This window comes from Eucyclogobius newberryi, unplaced genomic scaffold (assembly GCF_026437365.1).
Source record: "Eucyclogobius newberryi isolate DKJ021-1_F unplaced genomic scaffold, fEucNew1.0.hap1 SCAF_13, whole genome shotgun sequence".
Classification (NCBI taxonomy): domain Eukaryota; kingdom Metazoa; phylum Chordata; class Actinopteri; order Gobiiformes; family Gobiidae; genus Eucyclogobius; species Eucyclogobius newberryi.
This window is the reverse complement of record NW_027315757.1, coordinates 26,601,963-26,623,936: the sequence shown is the minus strand read 5'-3', so window position 1 is coordinate 26,623,936 and position 21,974 is coordinate 26,601,963. Positions and strand designations below refer to the sequence as shown.

At 38.6% G+C, this 21,974-nt stretch overlaps 2 protein-coding genes across 3 annotated transcripts; one reads left to right on the top strand and one right to left on the bottom strand.

Moving 5' to 3' along the window:
• Positions 1 to 988: 988 nt before the first annotated feature.
• On the top strand, positions 989 to 19,519 carry lmx1al (LIM homeobox transcription factor 1, alpha-like). The gene is made up of 9 exons (XM_072443098.1): positions 989 to 1,215; positions 2,465 to 2,553; positions 3,028 to 3,217; positions 14,765 to 14,997; positions 15,766 to 15,929; positions 16,930 to 17,007; positions 17,102 to 17,222; positions 17,307 to 17,453; positions 18,146 to 19,519. The coding sequence occupies exons 1-9, from the start codon at positions 1,172 to 1,174 to the stop codon at positions 18,298 to 18,300; spliced, it is 1,221 nt and encodes a 406-aa protein (XP_072299199.1). The 5' UTR covers positions 989 to 1,171; the 3' UTR covers positions 18,301 to 19,519.
• A 547-nt stretch (positions 19,520 to 20,066) lies between these two features.
• LOC140358331 (coiled-coil-helix-coiled-coil-helix domain-containing protein 5) lies at positions 20,067 to 21,920 on the bottom strand. Of its 2 annotated transcripts, none has more exons than XM_072443100.1 (4): positions 21,833 to 21,920; positions 21,158 to 21,294; positions 20,323 to 20,474; positions 20,067 to 20,219 (listed from the first exon to the last, which is right to left on the bottom strand). In XM_072443100.1, the coding sequence occupies exons 1-4, from the start codon at positions 21,848 to 21,850 to the stop codon at positions 20,191 to 20,193; spliced, it is 336 nt and encodes a 111-aa protein (XP_072299201.1). In that variant the 5' UTR covers positions 21,851 to 21,920; the 3' UTR covers positions 20,067 to 20,190. The 2 variants fall into 2 exon arrangements, with proteins under 2 accessions (XP_072299201.1, XP_072299202.1); XM_072443101.1 differs by lacking the exon at positions 21,833 to 21,920 and adding an exon at positions 21,436 to 21,545 and having other exon boundaries at positions 21,158 to 21,298.
• Between the last annotated feature and the right edge of the window lie 54 nt (positions 21,921 to 21,974).

Below are 21,974 nucleotides of genomic sequence, written 5' to 3'. Positions count from 1 at the left end.
TTATACCTCTCAACTTTGACTTTTTTAATGACGCCAAACTTCTTCTCATTTTCTCTTCAATGAAACACAGTTGAAAAGTTCAAGCCGAGTGCTTTTTAGAAGTCACTCCTTTATTGGGCGTAATCCTCTTTGTGAGTTAGATCTGATCTTGATCCAACTGTATCAAAGCCAAAGCTGTCTACAGTAGCACATCCTCTTCACTTGTGTCTGGAAGTAAAAGTAACAAAGGAGTGCAGGTATTTGAAGTATTTTCCTACAGGTTTCACTATCAAAGTGAAGTGTCAAATATATTGTTCCATTGTGTAAATAAATATTGTCAATTAATAATGTAGAGAGTGTCTGCAACATGACTATTGACATTGACAGGATTTAAGTATGAATTTCATATTGACTTAGAAAATATCTGTAGTGTTATGGCCTTTCCACAAGAGGGAGCTCTACCCCAAACCTGAATTGTAAGTGAGACCCCATGAAATTATTAAGCATTTATTACTACAGATTTAAGATCTCTGCATTGTAAAACCACACTCTGGTCTCATTCACTCTCTTCTTTCCAATAATTCTGTCTGATTTTAATTTTGAATAATCAAACATGATCATATTCAGTTGATGTTTTGGCCTTTAAATAGTCTAATGAGGCTCTTATCTGCTTCTTCTTTGTTCAATTTAATATCAAGCAAAAATAGCACATGCCATGCAACTTTAGGGAGAACAAAAGTGTAATATTCAGTTTTTTACTGTTTTTGACCTGGCTTGATTCCCACTGTCTTGGTCAAGTCCCGTTGCCCTTTGAAGTCAATGCTTGAACCTTACGCACACAAAACGCACCAAAACATCCATGTGCAATGCCAATGCGCTTCATCCTTGCTCATCTTCCTCTCATCTTCCACACCTCATCCTCTCTCTCTCTCTCTCTCTCTCTCTCTCTCTCTCTCTCCTTGCCCGTGCATCTCCCGCTCCCTCCCTCCGTGCCCCTCTTTACGCACAAAACAAGTGAGAGCGCGCACAAGGCTACAGCAGAGGAAATCCAGAGTAGACAATAGACCGACAATATTTTTGGGTCATCATGCCGTTTGGACTTTTGCGCGTATGAATTATGCACTTTGGGCTGTGAGGCACAAACTGCACAATAATTAGAGTCTTTCCTGGATCAAAGTTGTCTCCAGTTTTCATGCTGCCCACGGAAACCTCTGCAGGAGTGTGTTTCACGTCAAGGTAGGATATGAAAGGTTTTTGCAACAAAAATATATACATTCTGTACTTTTACATTGATATCTCAGTACCCTGTGAGGTGAAAGGAGTTTTTAACTGCAAGTGGGAATTTAAGAATGACTTTAATTACAAGTTGTTTTTTCACGCCTTTTCTTAATTTTTGTCTACTCACAATCTGTCTATTTAAAACAGTCAGCTGTTGCACACATAAACACGTGGCCACTGGAATCAATGACATTCAAACTGTGAACAATTCCCCATATAAAACATTTTTTTCAAACGTAACGCATTTTTGATGGTTTTGTGCTTTACCAAATACGTTTATTAAATGTTAATTTAATTAATTTAATAATCAATAAAAATGTTTATACAAAAATAATAATCATCAGATTGACAGCAGTCATATTTAGCGCAGTGTCACGCTTCAGGTCTCCATAATTATCGATCAATTACACGAGAATTGGCAGTAATGTATTCAGGCATCAATTAGGGAAAACGCCAAAATCAGATTAAAACACATTTACATATTTCATTATTTTACATCGATTAACCTATTTATTCTCTAATATACGTTGTGCTTTCTATTAGTCAACCTTGAAGTTATTATTTTAATTCAGCAATTTACCAAAAGATAACTCGTCCCAAAAAGCCTATTTTGACACAATTTTAATTAACCTAATAATCCAGTTACATTTGTGTTTCAGAATCATATCAGATAGTCTTCACTTCTAACAAACCGGGTTTGGCATTTAGTAGGCCTATTTCTATTTAGACTATTTTTGGGTAATTATTATTCAGATACAGGCCTAGGCTCCGAAGAAAGCCATTTTCACCGGAAGTAATTTCAAAATTGGTTGGTTATTAGCAGTAGGCCTATTATTTGCTGGACCCCTTCACGCTGCTCTCTATTGTGTTATTGTTCCCTGAAATAAAAAAAATAATAATATTAGTTTATTAACCAAAATCCCATGCACAACATTGGCTTTTGGGCCTTAAATGCCTATTATTGGTTGTTCAAAATTGTAACATGTTAATTTGGACAGTTATTTGTAGGCTTATTTATTCGTTTAGGTACCTGAAATTACATTTTTATGTGTGTGGTTTATTTTTTTATTCATAGCCATTATAGGCCTGTTTGTAGCCAATAATTTATGGTTTGTGTGAGCGTGAATGTGGCCAGTTTCTTTCTTCGCCTAAATATTTATTCAAGACGTTTTGGCTGAATTGAAATAAAAACAGTTGTTTGTTGTAGCGATCACACTGAAGGCCGCAGAGAAGGGATGAAAACAGAGGAAAGCCAACAGTCCTGTCTGCAGCAGCCTCCGTCCTCCACGCCTTTTGGTGAGTCAACGCGCGGCGCGAGGCCGCACACCACATGGACATTCTTCTGCCATTTAGCTTTATACGACACATACAAGGTCATTTCTTACAATCTGCATAATAATTAAGAAATAATAAGATATTGTAATATTACGCTACTTCATTCATATTACACTACTTCACACTACATTAATTAGTCTTAGGGTTAATCCAAAATCTACATAACACATTGCCTATATATTTATTTATTTAAATAGATTTTAGAGGAATCTTTACCTTTTGACACACCTTTTGCTATTTTTGGGATGGATTTGCGTGGAATGGTGAGGGGGAAAACATAATTGAATTAAAAGAGTCACTGACTAAAGGTATTGACGTGCCACTTGCAATAAACTGTGTTTGTCTTTAAACACTTTCCTTAAAAAAAATACTTTAAAAAAGATATATACAAAAAAAAAGGTCATAAAATGTAAAACTTTTGTGTTGCTCGCGCAGGTCCAGAGTTCAGAGGAGGGGGAGAGCTGTGTGCGGGGTGCGAGTCGCCCATCGCCGATCGTTTCTTGCTGCGCGTAAACGAACGCTCTTGGCACGAGACGTGCGTCAAATGTGCCGTGTGTCTGAGCGCTCTCAGCGGCACCTGTTACTGCAGAGACCGTCTCCTGTACTGCAAACACGACTATGAGAAGTAAGGACTGTCTCTCATCTCAACAACTACAATTACATTAACAACAAACATAAACAGCAAACAGTGTTGCAGTGAAGCAGTGCACACTATGACTTTCTATGCTGATCGATCTGTTTTATTATAATAAAAAATACAAGCGACATATCCATTTCTTTCAACACAAATTTGTGATTCAACCTGGTAAATGCACATTATTTATAATTGAGGTCTATTTCCTAGTGGTAAAGTTTAATCAATTTGGCTGCTTTATCTAATGTTGATGCAGAAGTATAAAATAGATAAATGTGTTCAAAAAACAATGTACTGCATCACTACATTTAGTGTTGTTACATTAGAACTCATCTTGGCTTTGTTTAACAATGTCTTATATTTTAATGTAAATGAATGTTAGGACCTGTAGGCTTTTGCATTGGTTGGAGGTGTGGCAGCAGTGTGGAGCTTGTTATCAATGTTTTGAAAAGTGTTAGACGGCTTCCAGCGGCTTCGGCTCTCCCACTGTACTGACATCTGGAGGAGAGGCAGCGTTGGCCATGGACAGATTGTGACGTTTATGCAAAAATATGAGTGGGAACCAAACCAAACAGTGCACGTAGTAACCTCATTTTAGTGATTGACAGAAAATATAAAATGCATATAGTATAAAAGGAGCACTACAATAAAAGGTTATAACCAATCCCAGTTTACATACATGGAAGACTGGCTTGTTGTCAGAGTCAGTGCCAGTGTTGGCACAGAGCAGCACTGGTGACCTTCAGCGGAGCAGCAACAATGTCTCCTTGTTTTCCGCCGGCCCCTCTCGGCTCCTCCATCTCCAGCAGGTGTGCAGACTGTAACATGTTCAATGTATGTGAAGGAATTTGGAAAACTTATGATAACCATTATTCGGCCATGTGTTGTGGAGACAGGAACACCAACATTTACAGTCAAATTTACAAATAAAACAAAGTTGATCTTTGCAATGTATATTACAAACATGTATTGAGTTGATATTTTGATAAGTAATGAGTTAATATCTTGACAATATATGGTATATAAGGTGAGCAGTCTTTCCCATGTGGAAACCCAGACACCCACACTCACACCCACACCCACCCCCACCCCCACCCCCACCCCCACCCCCACACCCACACACACACCCACACCCACACCCACACACACACACACACACACACACACACACACACACACACACACACGCACGCACACACACACACTCAACAATTCACTCCATTCAATCATGCTAACAATAGAAGAGCAATGAGTTCCACCGCTAACCACTCTACCACTAGACTAACCAGTAGAGTTATAAAACTTGATCTCAAATTTAGAATATAGAAATGGAAATATCGTAAATATTGAATTTCAAATTGAAATTAAAGTATCGTTGTAAAAGGTTACGAGAGAATCTATATATAATGCTCAAAAGGTGTAATAGTAGTTGTTCATCCCTCTTCTATCCACATCTCTATACACCTAGCCTAATAAAATCCTTACTTATTGATAGCATAGATCCCTGCTTTTTCTTTGCTGTTTCATATTAAAAAAATAATAATAAAAAAAAACCTTTGATTCAAATCTGACCCATCCCCCTTTTCATATATATGTGAGCCCGAGGCAACAGTTTAGGCCACATTAGCATAAATGAATAAATTGAACTTGCTAAAAAGTCACTGTGACAGGCTCTTATTTTTTGTTTTTAGGATGATATAAAAAAGAGGTAAGGCATTTAAAACATATCAAGTATTTTGAAATATAAAAACGTAAGATATGGCAATATGGCTGTCTCCTGGTCTCAATCTGTTATGGAAATGAGGGATTAGACATTCAACTAAAGTACATCAAGGACTTATTTTTGTTTGGAAACCTCGAGACATTTTCTGGAAGTGCGTTCAATTATACACCAGATGTTCAAGACAAACGCTTTATTACAATACGCAAAAAAATAAGATGCGCACACTGTTCTCGCCTGGGATCGCATGGATAGCACTTAATGAAAAATTGTGTACAAATTGAGAAGGATGTTTTGAAAGCAAATAATCTGGATATTAGCAGATTAAGCTTTCACTATCCATTTTAAATTCATTGCACAAACTAATTAAAAGTGTATTATAAATTTGAATGAACAAAACAATGATACAACGTGCTGGCATAGGAACTGCCAGTTGCGTTCATTCCTGCCAGTTACTGCCATGAGCAAACTCTGAAAATAAGAACTTTATAAATTTGCTCTACCTTGTTTGTAAATACAAAAGTTTAACTGGAATTTAGTGATAATGTAATTTTTGTTGTATTGTAAAATGTATCAAATCCACAGTTTTGGTGCCGGACCCAAGCCAGGATACACTTCATGTTTCAAGAAAGGCAGTAAACAGTGTAAAATATATGCAAAATCAATGTAAGGTCAGCGGCGATGACACCAATAAAACATATTCTATTGTAGCAAGCATATTTTACTTTCCCTGTTGATTTAATGCGATGTTTCTGGAGTTTTTTCCACCAAGTACCACCAAAGAAAATATGTAAAGCAAGTCTAAACTAAGTCTACACCATTGATACAGAATAAAAGGACAAACCAAAAGCAGAAGAAACAGGTGGATAAAATTTACTCTAGCTAAGGTAAAGACTAGAATTGAGAAAAGAGGTGTCTGCGTACCACCAGAACAAGCTCGCGCACCACTAATAGTACATGTACCACAGTTTGAGAACCACTGCTTTAATGTATTTGAACTTAATCTGAGTGAGTGTTGCCATAAAACCAACATCAAAACATAAAAACAAACACTAGATTTATGTTTGGAAATGTGTGGCGAGTGGAAGTTCTCCGTGGCTTGTACATGCCACATCGGCAGCAGTCTGTGAGCAAAAAGAAGTTAATGTCAAGCCCTGAACCCGGCAGTCTAAAGCCACTTCCCCTGTCAACCCTGGTGAGCCGAGCAGAGCGGGCAGCAGAGGAGCCCCATCCCTCTGTGTAAGTCCCATAAGGAGAGCTTCAGCACACAGATTGCGCAGGTCACAGGGGGATAAACCTCGGCTTTGGGAGCTGAATCTGGGGTGAAGGACACCAGAACTGCATCATGCCCTAAACTCCTTTTCAGAAGGTAGATCATAAGTACATACAGACAGTCTCCCACTGTTAACTATTAGTAATAAAAACACTGTTAGCCTGGGAAAAAAAAAACATTCTCACATTTCAAATTATTTCTGGACTGTCTGCAAAACGTAAAACCATGTTATTCGGATCACCCTTCATTTTCCACTTTTCATTTTCCCCGTTTCAACCACTGTCCTTTCAGCCAGTAGCTTATTTATTATAGTCTGGTCTTGCAAATATTTCGCTAGTCCATAGTACCTTCAGCCCAGTATACCCTATGTTCAAGTCCAAAGCAAAAGAATTACATCAATGCCATTTTGCTGACTTTGAATTACTACTTCAACTATGATTTTGATTTAAAACGATTTTTCATTTGACAGTGATAATACTCCCAGTATCCAAATTGTGTTATTAAAATGTATTGCAAGATAAAATGTAAAGGAGCTGTACCCACATTTTTGTCCTTAAAGTAAAATCTGTTTTGCCCCGGTACAGATATATTGCAAAAGCAGCTCTTAGGGTGAAAATGAGACCAACGTGTGCTGTCTGCATCTAATTACAGAGCGTTGTAATCCTGCGAAGTTGGAGGTGTGCTTTTTGCATGCTAACGTTTGCTAGCTTTACCGTGTCAGTAAACTCTTCTCTGGCCTCTGAAAGCTGTAAAAAGCACCTATAAACTCATCGCAGTGAAGCGCTGCAAGCCAATTAAAATGAAGTCAATATTTTTCACGTTTTTCAGACAGTAATTCAAGTAGTACCTTGAATTTTATTTATTTTCAGGATTCAACACATGCAACCATTGGGGACACATGCCAATTTGTGCTCTAGTGTCAAAACCTGGATACACGAGGAGGGTTGTACAAGGAAAGGTACAAAACAAAATTTAAATCACACACATACTCCACAATATTATCGCGGCATTTCTTAAAACTATAGGTAGTATAATATTTCTGGTCCCCCTCTCTTCCCTCCACTCCGTCCCTCGATCCAGTGGCTCGTTTATCACTGTCTGCTTTGTAATAATATTTCTCTATTCTAAACCTCATTTCCTTCTTGTTGAGATTGATAGCAGTGATGACACCAAACAGTTTATCTCTCTCTTTATCCCTTGTTTTCTCTTAATCGCACCCCCCTCGTGCCCACAGTGCCTCCCCGTGTCTCTTGAAGGCGCGAGGATCCGGAGACTGATTGGGTGCAGTGCTAATTATCCAGTCCCCCGCTGCGGTCTTGTGATGACGGATTTGACAAAAGAGCTACTGGGAAATACTATTAAGAAGAATTATGTAACAGCCGTTTAAAAGGAGAACACGTGTTTGAGTGTAACAGGCAAGAAGCATAGTCAAGGCAGAGACACATCATTTGCACTCGACACTATAGAGCAAGTAAAAGAGGTGTAAGAGATGCCCACGCTTTCGGTTTGTTTTCGAGGACAGTTTGGCTACAGCATTTGTTGCATTTCTATGAGATAAATTTGACGGTTATGCAGACACAATCCGTGGTTTTAGGTTCAATTCTAGGTAAATAAACAGATATTAAAGGTACACTATGTAACTCATCTTGTAAGGGGGACCGCCACCTGCTTGTCTCCATGGATGTGTTATAGCTTTGCCACAATATGGTATCAAATATATATTTTTAGCTATTTGTCAAGTACTGGTGTGTTATAGCTGAAAAAAATCCTTGGAAAAATATGCATTCTTACAGTGAGCGCGATCGCTTCTCCACAAAACTGGATGTGAATAAATATTACACATTGGCTATGTTTACATGCACACCAAAATATGTTCATAATCTGATTTCTGGAGTTGTTATTAGATCGGTTAAACGAGACTTTCATCTGATGTGAGTAATCGGATTACTTTCTGATTGTTTTGACAAAGAAAATGATGCGAAAAAAAAACATCGCCAAATTGATGTGGCAAAAGACTGAAAGTTAAATATGGAAATCATTGTCTTCCAAATACAACAGTCGCTCGAAATCCATTGATTAACTTACACGTCACCAGGTGTTTTTGCTGATCAGATTTTCTCTTGTACATGTGAATAAACACCAAAAGTCAGATCTATTTATTTGATATCTGATTATTCTAGTTTTACCGGCTATGTAAATGTACCAGTGTATAGAGCCACTGATGCATGGACTAGTTTCATCCAAAGCTGCTAAACTTCGCAAAATAAATTGGCCAACACTTGTCTGGAGTCTCTGGAAACCTGTAGCTGCACTGGTGATGGCGCGACTTGTCTGATACTGAAGCAGACTGGGAATATTGTATTTGACCGAACGCCATAGAATAATCGTGTTTGTGATAGAAATGACAGGAGATCGATGAGAGATCTGAGTGATGGACAGAGAACGTCGAGAAGAGGATAAAGTAGCTGGAGATGTGACTTTTATAAGAACGGGGGTAGGTTCGTGTTGAAGAGGGGGGGCATCGGTTGCCACTGTATTTGCATAATGTGAGATGAGACCCCATCATCTTGCCACCCCCACAACAATTTTATAACAGACAGCTAATAAATGTTTCATGGCAGAACAAGCTGCTCGCCCCGGCTTTATTAAATCTGAGATAATAAAAGCAGAAAGAAAAAGTGGGAGAGAAAAGGGGGTCGCGACGAAGAGGGAGAGATAGTGAGATCGGCCGCGACTTTTCCTCAAATCGACCGCCTGTATCTGCTGTTTCTGGGGCAACGGGTCCCGCTGTCCCCCACTGGCCCCTCCCCTCTGCGCCCCGCTCCGCCAGAGACAGACAGGAAATGAGAAACGCACAGACAGGATATTGCGTTCTGGTGGCCTGGGGATTAACTGTTTTATCTAAACTAACACACACATACCAAGTACCGCGCACACACCGCCATTGCCTCAAACATAGCATTTATTCTTAGTATCAGGTGTATAGTGCATTGACAGCCACATTACAAGAGCCATACATTTTGAACAGCATTTTTGTTATTTTGGACAGGTACAGAATCTAAAGTGTGTTATTACTGATGCATGGTGTGTAACTGTATAACTGTGAGACTGGCTGCAGGGTCAGAACAGAAATATTCACTGCACACTTCAGTGCTTATTGTTGCTTATTGACACTTCAGTGCTTATTGCTGCTTATTACTCGATTGCAAAGCTTTGCAAGTTTCTTAGGGTATGCACCGAGCAAGAAGACCTTTTATTTTATTAGTTTATTGATGCATGGGTGGATCTGAAGCACAAATGACAGACAGCATCTGCCAGTAAGTTATTGATGTTTGTATGAGACACCTTATCTATGTGTACACAAACTGTGCATATCAGTGTTTACATGTGACTGTATACAGCCCCTGTACTATATAAATATATATATATCCAATGTGTGAGTGTGAGTGAGTGGCGGCAGGGGTTGCAAGTATCGTGGGGAATGCTGGGAGATTTTAATAACACAGAAGCAGTGCAGGGAGATTTAATAAAAGGAGATGATGTGATTACTGAACCCTGGCTCTGAGCCATTTTGCTTCACAATGCAATATCCGCCTAAAAGTGTGTGCTCACGCGCACATGCAGACTGCACAAATATATCTAAGAAACTGATACTTAGCACAAAATAGCTTAAAATGTGATGCATATCATTAGCTTTTTGGAATTAATCAAAAATATCTTGAATGCACTTTAATTTCTAACATACACCTGACAGGGTTTGGTCATTCTGGATCACTGGAGGAATTCACATTTTAGTCATTCTTTTGCTCACTTCCTCACTATTTTGTCAGATGCACAGATTCTGCAATGGCACAAAATCTCACCATTTATGTACAAACTATACGCTCATATAGGGTCTGTTTAGAGCAATATTAACTCTGCAGCCAGTTTGTTTTTTCGGACTAAAGCTTCTCAGCAAAAACAACACACAGTTCATACAGGCAGTGCACTGAAGATGTGTTAGTGAAGACTCGGGAATCTGCTTTTAAAACAAACTGTGAAAGAAAAGTGGACTGTGCAGCTGGAAAGAGGCTACTATCAACTGTATTACTTTGAAATTAGACACATATTTTATTAGAACAAAACTTTCTTGCATTGCTTTTCTCAGATGAATATTGCTATTCTTCTCTGTGAAAGTCCTTATTCTGTAATTACTTTTTCATTGTGAATCTGCCAGCTGAATAAGAGAAGAAAATTACTTATCCAAACCATATATGTAAACAGTATTGCTAATTCATCTAATTTAAGACCATCTGACCTTGATGTGTTCATGCAGAATTCTAGCAGTGCAACAGGAGGAAAACCTCTCAGTGATCAGAGCAGCTTCTGTATAAATGTTTATCAATTATGAACGAGCATAACAAATGTAATCACTCTGAGATGCATACATATTTATGCAACGGTTGTATTGCGGTCCAGGCAATGTTGTGCTTGTCGAAGCTCGCAGCAAAACAAATCCACATGACACATCTTAGGAGATAATCAAGATCCAGTTATTGTTTGTATGACTCCAATCTACGATAAAAAGGCGAAGAAAAGCGGTGATACTTTACACCCAACACGAGCATCATACACAAAGTACATCCGTGCATTCTCGACTACACACATTTGAGCTTATAATCAGAGCGCTTGTAATTGTGTGCCCCCTAACCCCTCCAAATCCACAGGCACAAGTTCACAAGTTCTCATGGCTCTTCTCAATCCCCTTCTCTCCTAGTTTATAGAGATAATTACTGACATTTAAAACAGAGTAATTCACAGCTATTAAGCAGTAATGAAGCTTTGATACATATGTAATAATCATATTGTACTGAATAACTACACATATACGCCTTTATCATCAAATAAATTCTAACCCATAATTGAAATCATTGCTGATACAATAATTTATTTACTGCTGAAAGTGAACTTGGAAGGTTTAAAAGCCACTGTAATTTACAGGTTTTCTTGGACAGAAAGAGCGTTCTTCTTGTTCACGGCTAAATGTTTTGTTTTTAACATTACAATTGCGATCATACAAATTTGATGAGATAAACAGCTGTTATAACAATACTGAGAAAAATTACAATTATTTTTCTGGTTGGGTATTTATGGATCTGAAGTATGCTTCTTAAAATCAGTGGTTTGAATGACAAATAATACAATTTCCCTATGTATTCTATGATTAAAAATCTAATTGACTGTACCAATGGTTTCAAAGGTAGTCAAGTAGTATGAAAATGTTTTAAACCCAAGACGTTTTGACTCCCGGACGGAAGTCAATCTAATTTCTAAACATACTGGTCTGTAGAGCCGGAATTTAATTAACATTTAATTATTGGGTTTAAATCACTTGTAGGCTCTTTTTGATGACAAAATAATGTATAAATGAAATATATATCTGTATTTTAATGTTAAACACACCCTGCTCAGTTGATATTGGGTGTGAAATCACTTGTGGGAGGCAGTCTTTTTCGTTGAATGGCAGTGGTACCGTGGTAAAGACCAGTGTGAATGATACTTCTATTAGAGGGATTAGACTGATCTACTTACAGACCTCCCTCTGTGCTAGTTGCCCCGAGTTGCCTTCATTTGCTACGTTGAGTAAATTCCTGCCGTGCTGTGTACACCACGATTAGAGACTATTGAACTTAACCACTCACATCATCAGTCTTATGTCAAGCACTGCTGGATGACTCTGTTGCTCCTTGTTTATATTTAAGGGAAAGGCAGATTAATTTGACAATGTACTCAGCCATTGTATATATATATATATATATATATATATATATATATATTGCAAATGTAACAATGAACATTAACAACTCATGTTAATCATTTGTTATTTTAAAAAAATATTTTATTTCTTACAATTTTTGTCATTTAATGACATGATTACAAACAAACAGTATTTATGCTAATTTATTATATTATCATTATGGGAAAAACCTAACCAATAACAATAAAATCATACAGCAATAATCTCCTGTTAAAATTAAAAAAAAAAACAACAACGTAATTTTTTCCTCTTTAAGTTTACCTTTGAAATGTATTATACAAAACTGATGTACTTGTATGATTAGAATTTAGTTACATGTTTTAATCTTTAAATCAAATGTGTGAGTTGTATTTAACACCATTCTCTCTGTGGCCTAATCTTTTTAAACTGCATTTCCATTCATATTCATCTGTGATACATCAAATAACAAATCTTTGTTTTCCACTCATTGAAAGTGCTTTGATTGACGAAGGGACTTTTCTGATATGATGAGTGCACTTCAAGGCAATGTAGCACAGTATCATTCGTCAATATATGAATGGCTGCTTATAGCGACTTTTGTGCTGTGATCTTAACTTAGCGACACTGTCATTTGGGGAATTTAAGCAGCGTTTGGCAGATGGATTGAGAAAGATTAGCTGTAACAGCTGCGTTTGGGACAGAATCACAGATTAGAGGCTCTTATGTGCAGACCTGGCTCCTTTTTACACTCCAAATTTGGGCAGCTCCACCTTCCTAGCACTCGGTGAGGGAGCTTCAACACTAGAGTTAATCCAATGTCCTCCCATTGCCATTTCCTCTGCTCCTGCATATGCAAAAAAGGCTAAAAAATAAGGATGAACTGCTTTTGAAGAATAGATTATTTTTGTACTTGCTGTTTGTTGTTGGAGGGCTACACAGGTAACATCAGACTAGGTGTACTACGACTCTGTGGGTGGGTGTTTGCAAATATCCGTGAGCATGTGTGTTTTAGTGTGCATAAGTGAGAGAGGAGAGATTAACCCCATGCTATCCCCAATCCCTGGTTATGAGTTTACAGCGTCTGTCTGGCCATCGCACTGTTTAAACAACAATCTAATTAATCCTGCCTTTATTAGTTTCAGTGAACTGGGGAGGCAGGCTGGGAGGGCAAGAGGGAAACTGGGAATTCTGGCAGAATTGGCCGTGTGTTGGGAGGGGGTAACACTAAGAGCAGGAACCAGGATTTGAGAGGAATTTAGTGGCGGAGAATAAAACCAATCCGAAAAGGACATTTTGGGTGAGTTCACATTTTTGCTGGTTTGGTCTGGGCTTGAGTTCCGGTTTAGACATGATGTAGATGTGGTTTGGTGCTCTTCTAGTCCTGGTTAGTCTGGTCTAGTCCAATTTCAGTCCCAATTTTGATGAGGGATCTATGGATGGGCATAATTAACTAAAATGTATATCATATATATATAAATCCAGAGCTATATAGAAATGTAGGCTCAGGTTTAAGCGTAAATGGACAGTAAAACTAAACACACAAGTACAGAAATATCACTTTATAAACCTTCTTTGGGAATGTTTCACGTTTCAAAATTCACATTTCAGTTTATTTTTTATCTTCAATCAGCTCTTTTTGCAGCCTTTAAAAAAAAATTAAAATATAGACAGTATACTATATTCCAATTTTGCATTCCTTGGCAATATCCTCTTTTTTCTTTTGATTCTTCAACTCTTAACGCATCCTTAAAGATATGAAGGGAAGAGAGGTTACAGGAATATATTCATTGTTTTGAAAAATGTATTATTATTGTTTTTTAAGTAACACTAGAGAGCATTTAAAGATTACATTTGTAATTTAAATGTATAGAAAGATTGGCCTAATGAGACTGAAAGGTATCAGATGCAGGAGAAAGCTGCAATATCCAGAGCTAACTAACTACTGCCCCCTATTGTGAGAGGAAAGAATAGAAACTTGAACGTCATCTATTGTAATTCCTCTTAGCAGATGTTCAAATTGTTGCTTTGTGCATTGGGTAATGTTCATATGACCTTTAATTAAGAGACTATGCTAATCTTTATGTGACAAGGAGAGCAGAGAGAAAATGTATCAAAGCTTTGATCACAGCGCACTCGTCACAAAGTCTAGAGTTTTTGTGTTTAAATATTGATATATATTTAATTATTCATGTTTAAAGTTTGCATTCAAAGGTGCAAATGTGATTTTATAGACAGTGCTACGGAAGGTTTGTTAGCAGTCCCAGCTCATTTTTTAAACATTATTATTCTTTCCATCTGTATAATAATTTCAAAATGTACTGAAAAATAATTATATTGTAATATTATACAAATGCAAAGTCTAGTTATTCCTATTCATTACTGTATTTCTTTTGTTTTCTTGTATGCAATGTTTGGGTTCTTTTGGCCAGAGATTTTAAATAGACTCAAAAATACTACAAAATACTTCAAATTAAACAGTACCCTCTATAATGTTTAAATACTACAATCTCAAACTCAAATTCTATTTTGGTACTAATGGAAAAATCTCTGTACCATTTCAAAAAACACACAATTTAATGTTATTTTAAAGGTTTCTTTAATATTATCACGTGGACTTCAACTAGGTCTACTATTCTGAAACTAGTTGAGAAGGTCAAATTCTGTCCTATTTATAATTCTTCTCAATACTTATTCAATCGAGTATGTAGATTTGATACTAGTTTAAGTACTGATTAGTATTTATCTATTTTTTCATCCCTGATATTGAGTGTGTGTGGTCACCCCCAGGTTGTTTGTGAGGAAGTGCAGCGCGTGCCTGCAGGTGATCGGGCGCTCGGAGCTCATCATGCGGGTGCTGGGACAGGTGTACCACTTGGGGTGCTTCAGCTGCTGCGAGTGTGAACGGCGGCTGCAGAGGGGCGACGAGTTCGTGCTCAAGGAGGGACAGCTGCTGTGCCGCATGGACTACGAGAAGGAGAGGGAGATGCTGGCCGCTATAAGTCCCACGCCGACTGAATCAGGTAAAACAAGAGACGGTGCATATTTAAAAGATGGATAGAGCAGAGACGAAGTGTAATTAAGTCCAAGAATGAAATAATTGATCAATAAACCGTTGCTAGACACAACACTTTGTACTTGTAATTTCCACATTGCTTATCTTATGTAGATGTGACTGTGATCAGATCAAAACAAACTAATGCACAATTTCCCAAAAACTTATTGCAAAAAGGAGCAGATAACATAATTGCTCTTTGCTCCGCACCTTTTCAAACTTTTCTGTTATTTTATGACGTTTTTTTCTCTTTTATGCTTTATGAATTAAATAAATAACAATTTCTAACTGGTGTAAAATAATAATAACAGAAATAGTCTATATTCATACAGTAACTACATCTTCATAACACACATAATGAGTTGGTTTGTAGCCAGTTTTTATTCAAATAGAACACTAAAATAGTCAAGAAATTAAATGTAAAGAAATGTAATGATATCTCTAATTCATGTATTCATATATAAGGTCAATCTTTTTTATTTTTTTATTCAAAAGGTGAACTGAACTTGTGTCAACATTTTCCGCTGACTAAGAACCGTTGAGAACTTTGCACAGAGCACTGAACCAAATCCGTGCACAGGAGTGATCTCGGCATTGGTCAGCCCTAAACCCTGGTGACCTGACATTTCACTCCTTCTTTGCCCAGCTTTAAGTCCTCGCTCAATGTTTTCTATAATCTCTGTGGAAACCCCTGTGTCTCATAAGAGCTCATTGTTTTTCTGTTGACCTTGATCAGTGAAGAGCGAGGATGAGGACGGAGGAGGAGGATCTGGTGGAGGAAAAGGGGGAGACGAGGGCAAGGAACACAAGCGATCCAAAAGGCCTCGCACCATCCTGACCACACAGCAGCGCCGAGCTTTCAAGGCGTCGTTTGAAGTGTCCGCTAAGCCCTGCCGCAAGGTGGATATGTTGTTCTTACTTAAGCCCCCTTTGCGCATAGTTCCCGGAAAATTGCCGGGTACAAAATGCCGGAACGCTCAGCAAGCATTCACATAGTGGTGGGGATATGCCAAAAAATAATATTACAATTTCCTTGGAGCCAGATCACTAATTCGATTTCAACACAAATGGGAGTTTTTTTTTCTTGCCAAGGAGGGTCCAAGGACAAGGGGATGCTCTGGGACAATTATTGATTTGCTTAATTCCTGTGAACTTTGGTTAATCGTCTTCTCTATTATTAACTAATGACTGTTTAATTGTTTGATTTTCTAACTTTCGGTTGATTTATTTTTTTTTTTTTTGGAAAGGCCTGCCAGTCAACTGCTGTTGTGATTTTGGGCTTTACTAAAATAGATTGAATTATGCCTTTAAACGAGTAACTAAAGTCATCTGCTTCTTCTGAAAGTTCACAGTTCAATGTAATTGGTTATATCTGCCAGTCACTCACTGAGAATGTTATTGAGGTGTCAATGGGTGTTGTAGGTAGGAAAAGTGTCTTACAAACAAAGCTGCATTCAAAACGAAAGGTTGTGAATAACGATATGGCGATTTGACCAAACTAACAGATCGTCACAGGAATTAGATCACGATTAGCTCACCCAGCCCTACATTCACACATGCACTTCAGTCCCACAATATTGTCTTTAAAGAATTACATACAGCTGATGATGATTCATATGTTCGGCAGGGAGTGGTGCACACTAGATAAACAAAGCCGGTGTCTTTTAAGCAGAAACCAAGGAAAATGTACACTGACCACTACAACACATTTGGGAAGGTCAGAACTTCAAACATGAAAAGAAAAGGTGAACCAGCAACAGGTCACGTATGCTGGGGCACGGGCTGGGGTAGTGCTGAATAATTAACACTTTTAACTAGTTTGTTACCTATTAGGCTGATATCTGGCAGTGACATTAACCTTTGCCTGCTTGTTTTTAGTAGTAACTGTGTGTACCTGCAGGTGAGAGAGACACTCGCAGCGGAGACCGGGCTGACGGTGCGTGTGGTTCAAGTGTGGTTCCAAAACCAAAGAGCTAAGGTCAGTCTTCACTGCCTCAACCAACAGAATCCAATTAAGATACACGGGGGTATAGCTCATCATAACTAGCTATGTGGTCGCTTGTGTGGCTTAGATGAAGAAAATAGCCCGCAGACAGCAGCAACAACAGCAGCAGCAGCAGGAGCAGGAGCAGCTGGGTGGGAGCCGGAGAGGGCCGAGCCGAGGGGGGCGTCAGAGCAACGACGACAGCGAGGGTAAGAATTTCAAATGTCACACTGAGGTAAAAGAAAATACTGTTTAATTTAGTTTGACTGAGGGGGATTCTTGTCTCAACAAAGACGGCTCTAGTACCCATGGAATGGACGGTATCCTTGGATATCCGTCCTTGCCACGTCAGCAGCTACTTGCGCTGGATATCTACGGAGGGGAGTCCTTTCGACACCTTACACCCCCTCAGCTGGGCAGCGAGCAACTTCATCCTTATGGTAAGAGAGAGTGAATGTTTTTAGAGGATCAGCATGTCACAAAAATAAAGGATCTACATTATGTGTTGAGCGATAACTATTGGTTGTGGTATAAAAAATGTACTGAATAAATGTAGCAAGAAGAGCCCAGGTTCCACTCCTAAGTTAGCATTTTCCTGCCCGTTTCTGCGAGGGTTTCCTCTGGGCACTCTGGCTTTCCCCATCAACCCAAATCATGCAAAACAGGTCAAATCCTCCAGCTAAGATGATCCAAGCTGCACAGGACTGCACTGCTCCTAAACATTTCCCCCCCACAATAATGTATACCATCAGCCACGAAACCACAGTAGATCATAGTATAATAAACACAATTAAAAATGCTTAAAATAATGACCTCTTTGTGAAAGATCTTTGAATATTTACAAAAACGTGTCCTTGATGCTGAATCTTGAACTACGACGTTGTAACACAAATACATATCATCTTTTTTTAGGGTTTTATGGGCTCATGGGCTGTATTGGAAAGGACAATAGTAAGTATGAAATGGAGAAAATAGAAATATAGAGATATTCAGCAGATTGTCAGAGCTGGGAAATATTGAGGCTATTCTGCGTTCACCTAACCTTTTGCAAACTTACACAAATCAAATTCTTTACTGTGTGCGTCAGATCAAGAGTTCTGCTAAATGTAAAACTGTTTCTTCCTCACCTCAGACTCTGAGACGGTGTTCCATGACCTCGACAGTGACGGGAGCCTCGGTCACCTTGGAGACTGCCTCCTAGCGGCAGATGGTGGGCTCCTGGCGGGCCGCGTGGGAAACCCCATCGACCGCCTCTACTCCATGCAGAACTCCTACTTCACCTCCTGACCCTTATAAACTCACTGCTCTCAAACAAAGTCCACTTTCCCCCTCAGAGATGCAGCTATCGGGAGTCTGACCATTTTGCCACTGCTTCGGGAACTCTCCATAAAAAACAACACAGACATTTCTTTGCGTTTAACAGAGTATCCAATAAGTTGCATGGTCACAATATACCCATGCATTAGACTCTTGCAGTCTTCAATTGTCTTTCCTATAGATCATATGCTGGAAATATAAACTTGTAAAGACCTCAGTTTGGTTATAGTATTGTGCTGTGCGGAAATGAGACAATAGACCCATCGTAGATTGCAAAACTAACTAATAACTCTTCATTACTAGTAAAGAGGCTCCACACTGAAGGGTAAATCAAATGAACAGTGCGTAAAATATTGGAAGCAGGTGTGTTACTATTGAGTGTAAAGGACTGCAGGTTATTCAGGACTGTATGGACTAGTGTACAGTTTTGCTCTCAGGTTTGTGTGTATATGTTGCCTGAGCTCACTCAGGATATTGTGCTGGCCTGCCCACTGAAGTACTGCATTAATGACAATTAAATTACCCATCACGAGATAATTTATCTAGCTTTTAATGTGTGGCATTTAGAGAGGTATGTGCCAAAAAAGTGAAAAAATATTCAAACAGGGTAATTTAAAATGCCTTATGTGGAAACAGGGTTGTTACATTCCCTTTCTCATTAAATGAGTCTTAAAGACGCATCGAGCCGAATCAATGGATCTTAAATCCTAAAAACATAGGACACTAGGCACATCATGACGTGCACAAAATGTAAATGTGAGTATCACTGTGTTATAATTATTTGTTGTAGTTAACTTCTTGAACATCTCAATAAGATGTTGTTAGCTAAATATTTTGTACCTACTGTAATAATCAACTATTTAATCTGCAGCATGATATTTATGTGTCACCGCGTAGGTCTTAAAAACAGCACCTTTGTTGGACCACGTTCAGCAGACAATGTGGTGCAGAGTAAAATAGGAATAGCAAAATAATGTCTCATTTAGGCATCAGTGAGTGGCTAAAGCTTGTGACCTTTTCACTGATGTTATGTTTAACTTTGATCTACATTTTTACAGTGAATTTCTGTGAATGTGATTTGTGTAATACTAAGTTTCCTCTAAGTTTGTTCAGTAACTGACAGTGATGTTCTTTGAATGTAATGTTGCCGTATCCTCAATACATTGTGCGGTGTCACCTTTTAAGCGCGTGGGCATATTATTTTGTCTTTTGACACGTCCATTTTGAGTTGACTGTAACACACACTACACTCAGCTTTGATAAGTGAACCTGAAATTGCTCGGCTCAGTGGTCACAGGGCTCATAACTCACCATCCTCCCTCTGCTCCTGCCCATTAGACGTCCACAGCCTCCTCCTCCTCTGACCCTCGTCTTCTCAAACTCCCTGTGTCTTTGTCAATGAGTGGCCAAGAGCCTGTGTGTGGGAGCCATACATTCCAGATTAACAAATCACCAAGACAACCCCAAAAGAAAAATAACAAATTTAATAGAGCTCGGGATTTTGTTGTCACATCTCAGTTATTGTTTTGTTAGTAGTGTTAAACTAATGGAGATTTTAAGATGCTAAAAATAAATTTAGCGCTCAATCAAAAGTATTCTGACGTAGCAGCTTTTTGAATTGTTCCATGGTGCTTTTGTTTACTTTTTGCTTTGCTTTTGCTAATGTCTAGCCAAAGACAGGCGTCAGATCTCGAGCTCTTTATGACCTTTATACAGACAACTAGGAAACTAGTTAACAAATCCGGTTTGTCATTTATTATTGCTGTTATCATCGACAATAAATATTCTACAAAAAACACTTTTTGACCGTCAGAAAATGTCCTTTCTTTCTTCCATGATGTCGAAACAGAAAGAAGTTTACTATGATGACTGGGGCACGGCACTTGTCTCTGAAAATTCAATTAAAAAGAAGAAAATACAAAAATAAAATTTGTACATGAACTTTGAAATCTTGCTCATTCCTACAGCTTGTCTTGATTGAAAAGGACTTACCGTTGTGACTGAGGTCTACCGTCTCTGCACATGCTAGAAATCGTGCCACATGAGGGGAACATGAGGTAGCTCTGTCCTGGTTCTCTCGGAGACACTTCTCAAAGTCCACAAACTCATTGGAGCAGCCTTGTCTTATCTTCTGAATGACTGGGCTTCAGACAAAAATATATGGTAAATTCAAGGTCATTTTAATCAATGAATCCAGGGGCAAGCAAACCAAAACTTGGCCCTCAAGCTTCCTGCCTAATTGTCCCAGATCATCATAGGCAGTTCACTTTGCTGCCATTTTGAATCACTAAGATTCTAATCTAGAATAAACATGTGGCGGCTTGGTCCAACCTGTACAGTCAGGTAATTCAGTCTGAATGAGTCGCCTATATTTCAATAAATGGCCCCTGGTTAAAAAAATTGGACAACCCTGAATGAATCAGTCAATGCGGTCTTGGTTGACCAAATGTTTTATTAGTTATTACAGATTTTAGAAGATTTATATTGACACCAGCAGGAATGAGAACGCATAGAGTGAGGTCTTGAAATTTGGGAGGGAATTATAAATTGAATCTGCCTTGTTTTCTGTATGAATATTTGTAATTGTGTAATCTCAAGGTCTAAGGTAAGTGCACTTTGGTACAGATACATGGTCAAAAACAATGAGATACATACTGGGCCTGAGCGCTTTTGCCAAAGCCAAAACCCATTTTAAATCGACTAATCATGCACATGACATGTCTTTAGTTGACCAAAAATTAAGTCGACCACAGTACTAGTAAAATCAGTATAATATGATATTTCTCTGTGTTTATGCAACATCAAGGAGAATATTTGGTCTTCTTACTGTGAGGAAGTGCAGTGTGCAACCTTTATCTTCAGATCATGGCAAGTTTGCTGCCAGGAGGATGGATTTGAAGCCACACAAGATCCATACGCCTCCATTTCCTTCTGGCAATATTTAGTGGTGATATCAAAAGCAGCCTGCCTGGGGAAAAAATAAGTCATACATAACACAACAATTATTAGAATAAACATCGACGCAAAAATGTCATAAATGTATAGATTACATCAAATGTCTGAGCCAATATGAGGATTTAGTAGGCTACAAACAGACATCCTTACATATTCTGCGTTCCTTAAATACAAATCCAAAGGAATCTGATAATCAAGATAAAACAGTAGTCCTTCAGCTACATGTGAGGGTATGGTGTGTTTCACTACCGCTCACGCCTCTTTTCTCTTGGATTGGCTAAAACAAAATTCACGTCAGAAATGCTTTGATGCGATTGGCTCAATATAATGTCTGTCAAAAACAAACGCGCATCAACAGTACGGTAATAAAGGGATATGCACATCATATAATAATACAACTGTATTTTCTAAAATTATCGTCAAATTATTTTCCGACGCAGTTTATTTCCCATTAGAGAATATTAACAATGTTTAACTCAAAGATTAGCAAAATGTGCAGATGAACGGCTGTCCATGTTACGTCGATTGCGTCCCATAACGCGCTTACGTATGCGGAAGCCTCCATCACAGTTGGAGCGATTCAGTGAAGGGAATTTGAAAGCTCGACTTGGCACCGCTTCGTTTTGCGTGTTTTTGAGGCTACAGGGGCCGGTGCTGCGGTGGAGGACAGAGGGGCCCGGTGTGTGAGT

What these genes read in the sequence shown, in the direction of transcription:
- lmx1al (XM_072443098.1), top strand. Translation starts at nt 1,172, where the DNA reads ATGCTGCCCACGGAAACCTCTGCAGGAGTGTGTTTCACGTCAAG. An exon ending in GGAGTGTGTTTCACGTCAAG is followed by an intron (nt 1,216 to 2,464) that starts GTAGGATATGAA and finishes TGTTTGTTGTAG; the next exon opens with CGATCACACTGAAGGCCGCA. An exon ending in GAGCAACGACGACAGCGAGG is followed by an intron (nt 17,223 to 17,306) that starts GTAAGAATTTCA and finishes GTCTCAACAAAG; the next exon opens with ACGGCTCTAGTACCCATGGA.
- LOC140358331 (XM_072443100.1), bottom strand. An exon ending in GCACACTGCACTTCCTCACA is followed by an intron (nt 20,475 to 21,157) that starts GTAAGAAGACCA and finishes TTTTGTCTGAAG; the next exon opens with CCCAGTCATTCAGAAGATAA. An exon ending in GGTAGACCTCAGTCACAACG is followed by an intron (nt 20,220 to 20,322) that starts GTAAGTCCTTTT and finishes TTGAATTTTCAG; the next exon opens with AGACAAGTGCCGTGCCCCAG.